Source organism: Halyomorpha halys, unplaced genomic scaffold, assembly GCF_000696795.3.
Source record: "Halyomorpha halys isolate HHAL.00 unplaced genomic scaffold, Hhal_1.1 Scaffold1096.1, whole genome shotgun sequence".
Classification (NCBI taxonomy): domain Eukaryota; kingdom Metazoa; phylum Arthropoda; class Insecta; order Hemiptera; family Pentatomidae; genus Halyomorpha; species Halyomorpha halys.
Genome location: NW_027110100.1, coordinates 558,768 through 561,051, shown reverse-complemented (window position 1 = coordinate 561,051; position 2,284 = coordinate 558,768). Strand labels below are relative to the sequence as shown.

The 2,284-nt window shown below is 33.2% G+C and overlaps 1 protein-coding gene across 4 annotated transcripts in view; it reads left to right on the top strand.

Moving 5' to 3' along the window:
• Nucleotides 1–347: 347 nt before the first annotated feature.
• The window catches only part of LOC106688273 (homeobox protein caupolican), a 225,909-nt gene continuing 223,972 nt past the window's right edge, over nucleotides 348–2,284 (top strand). For all 4 annotated transcript variants that reach the window (XM_067048177.1, XM_067048176.1, XM_014432665.3 and 1 more), the window contains exon 1: nucleotides 348–466. In XM_067048177.1, the coding sequence (XP_066904278.1) occupies nucleotides 401–466 (66 nt within the window). In that variant the 5' untranslated portion in view covers nucleotides 348–400. The remainder of the gene's footprint in view (nucleotides 467–2,284) is intronic.

Sequence of the window (2,284 nt, the reverse complement as noted above, 5' to 3'; positions counted from 1 at the left end):
TTTTACTGTTTTATGTTTGCTTTCACGACTTCATGGTGGAATGAAAGTGAGAAATTCTTCTCATCGGCCTAACCGGCTCTTCACCCTCGATCCAATCCTGAGTCATCAAACTCTTTAGACTCCGAGGAAGCCTTAGGGTGGCCACGGCAGCGTTTTCGCCCAATTCCCGAGGAGGGGGCGGGGGCGGTCCGTTGCAGGTGTTTTAATGGGGGGTCCGGAGGTCCGAGGGCGCAAATGCGCGGGTCACGGGAGGGGGCACCGAGAGAGCGCAATACCGGCCCCCCACGTTAATTATACAAGGGCGGTTAGGTGGAGGGGATGAGAGTAGAGGCAGTGCGCTACCCGAGTCGGATGGGTACGCGAGCCTGAGGTACCTCACCAACAGGACCAACTCTTCGGCATGGAGGAGAACTGCTGGGAGCAGGATGTCCCCGCCATCATGTGCCAGCAGGACATCTACCCCAAGGTATCCCCTCCAGCAATCTTTTTTATTGGCTCCAACCCTTCCAGTCCATCTTCTTTGCTCCATCGGAATGAGGATCATATCGTAACCTTCCAATAGTTACATGTTTTATTTTTATGGTTCAAATTACTTATTTACATCATGAGAAGCATTATTAAATGATAATTTGAATATATGTCATATTAACTTTATCTTTTTCATTTTATTTAATTATCTATATCATTTCTTGGGGGTTGATTTTTTTTAATGTACATTGCATAGTATCCGTTGCTGATACATTACTTTTAATTTCATAAAATAAACTTCAGAAATTAATTAATTAATCGAAGACATCGGCATCCCACTGTCGCTTTGTATTTCTTTATTTAATGTAGAGTTAAAATGTCTTCAGCACTATAGAAATTTGTGATTCATAGTCATTAAACATGATTATTGTGGTTCCGCGTTAGGTTGGACGGTAGACTCTGACGGAGCACTTGCTGTCAAACTTGCCGGTGAGGACCAGATGTTAATTGGCAGTACTCCACAGTCATTTTTTTCAACATTTCTCACCTTCGATTAGTTCCTGTTATCACTGAGGACGATTGATAAAAAGAAAAAAAAAGTTATCCCGTTATTTAATTTGTTTTTGTTTAAAAAAACATTTTACATTTTATTCACTTACTTATGCATACATATACCTCCCATGATTATTTCCTTATTTTAAATTTGTTAAAAATATCGTATAGTAACAACATTAGTTTACTGATACGGTGAGAAATAAATCTATTAATAATTGATAACCTATAAAATGTTTTTTTTACGAAGATATAGACAATGTTAGCCGAAGCTGTTCTGGATTATTTTTAATAGAATATTTTAATAAAACCATTGTCTGACATTTTTAAACTGAAAAAATGTCGAATTCGCGACGCTAAAAAGAAATGTCCACTACGTTTGTAGCCGTTAGACTTCAACCGCTTTAAGAAGGAAGAATTCAGAGAAGGATATAAGTTGATTATTTTATATTATGTATGTTTTATCCCAATTAAAAATATACTATATCGGATAAATATTGAAAATATTATTTAATTTAAAAAAAAAAAAATGAAATTTTGTAATTATTTTGTGAGAAATTCCAAAGTTAAGTAAACCAAAAACCTAATTATCGTTATGTATGTATACCATTAAATTATATATGACAAAAATGTGGTTCGATTTAATACCAAAAAAATGAGAAACATAATTTAAACAATGAAGGAAATACCTTGGCCAGATAATAATTAAATTTATAAATAATTAACCGGAGGCTGAAATTATCAAACAGAAAAAAAGGTAAATATCTTCATTATTTGAAGTAAAAAATTTTGAAAATTGAAATTGAATAACTACTTTTAAATACGACCTTTAAAATATTAATTTCCATAACTTTGATATCCGAAACTAGATTAAGTAATTGTCCCAAAATAATAATTTTTCACATAATTGTTTGTTTAAACTTAGCGGTAACGACATAATAAATGAAAGCATATTCTACGATCTAAAAAGGATAAAGGGACAAAAAAAAAAAAAAAAGCAAAGAATGAATTCCATTAGGAAAATTGCAATGGAGGTGAGTGTAAAGTGTTTTCGAAAGTTTTGAGATTCAGTGCCTTAATAATTCTAAATGAAACACATACATCCATTTATTACAGAAATTTTAATTAATCAAAAGCAGAATATTGGTTATATGAATATGAGTTACCCGCTAATCAAAGTAACTAGTTTTAAAATTATACGAATAGAAGCCAAGAAACAGTAATAAAAATCTAAAATAATTATTATTTTATGATGATTCCAGAA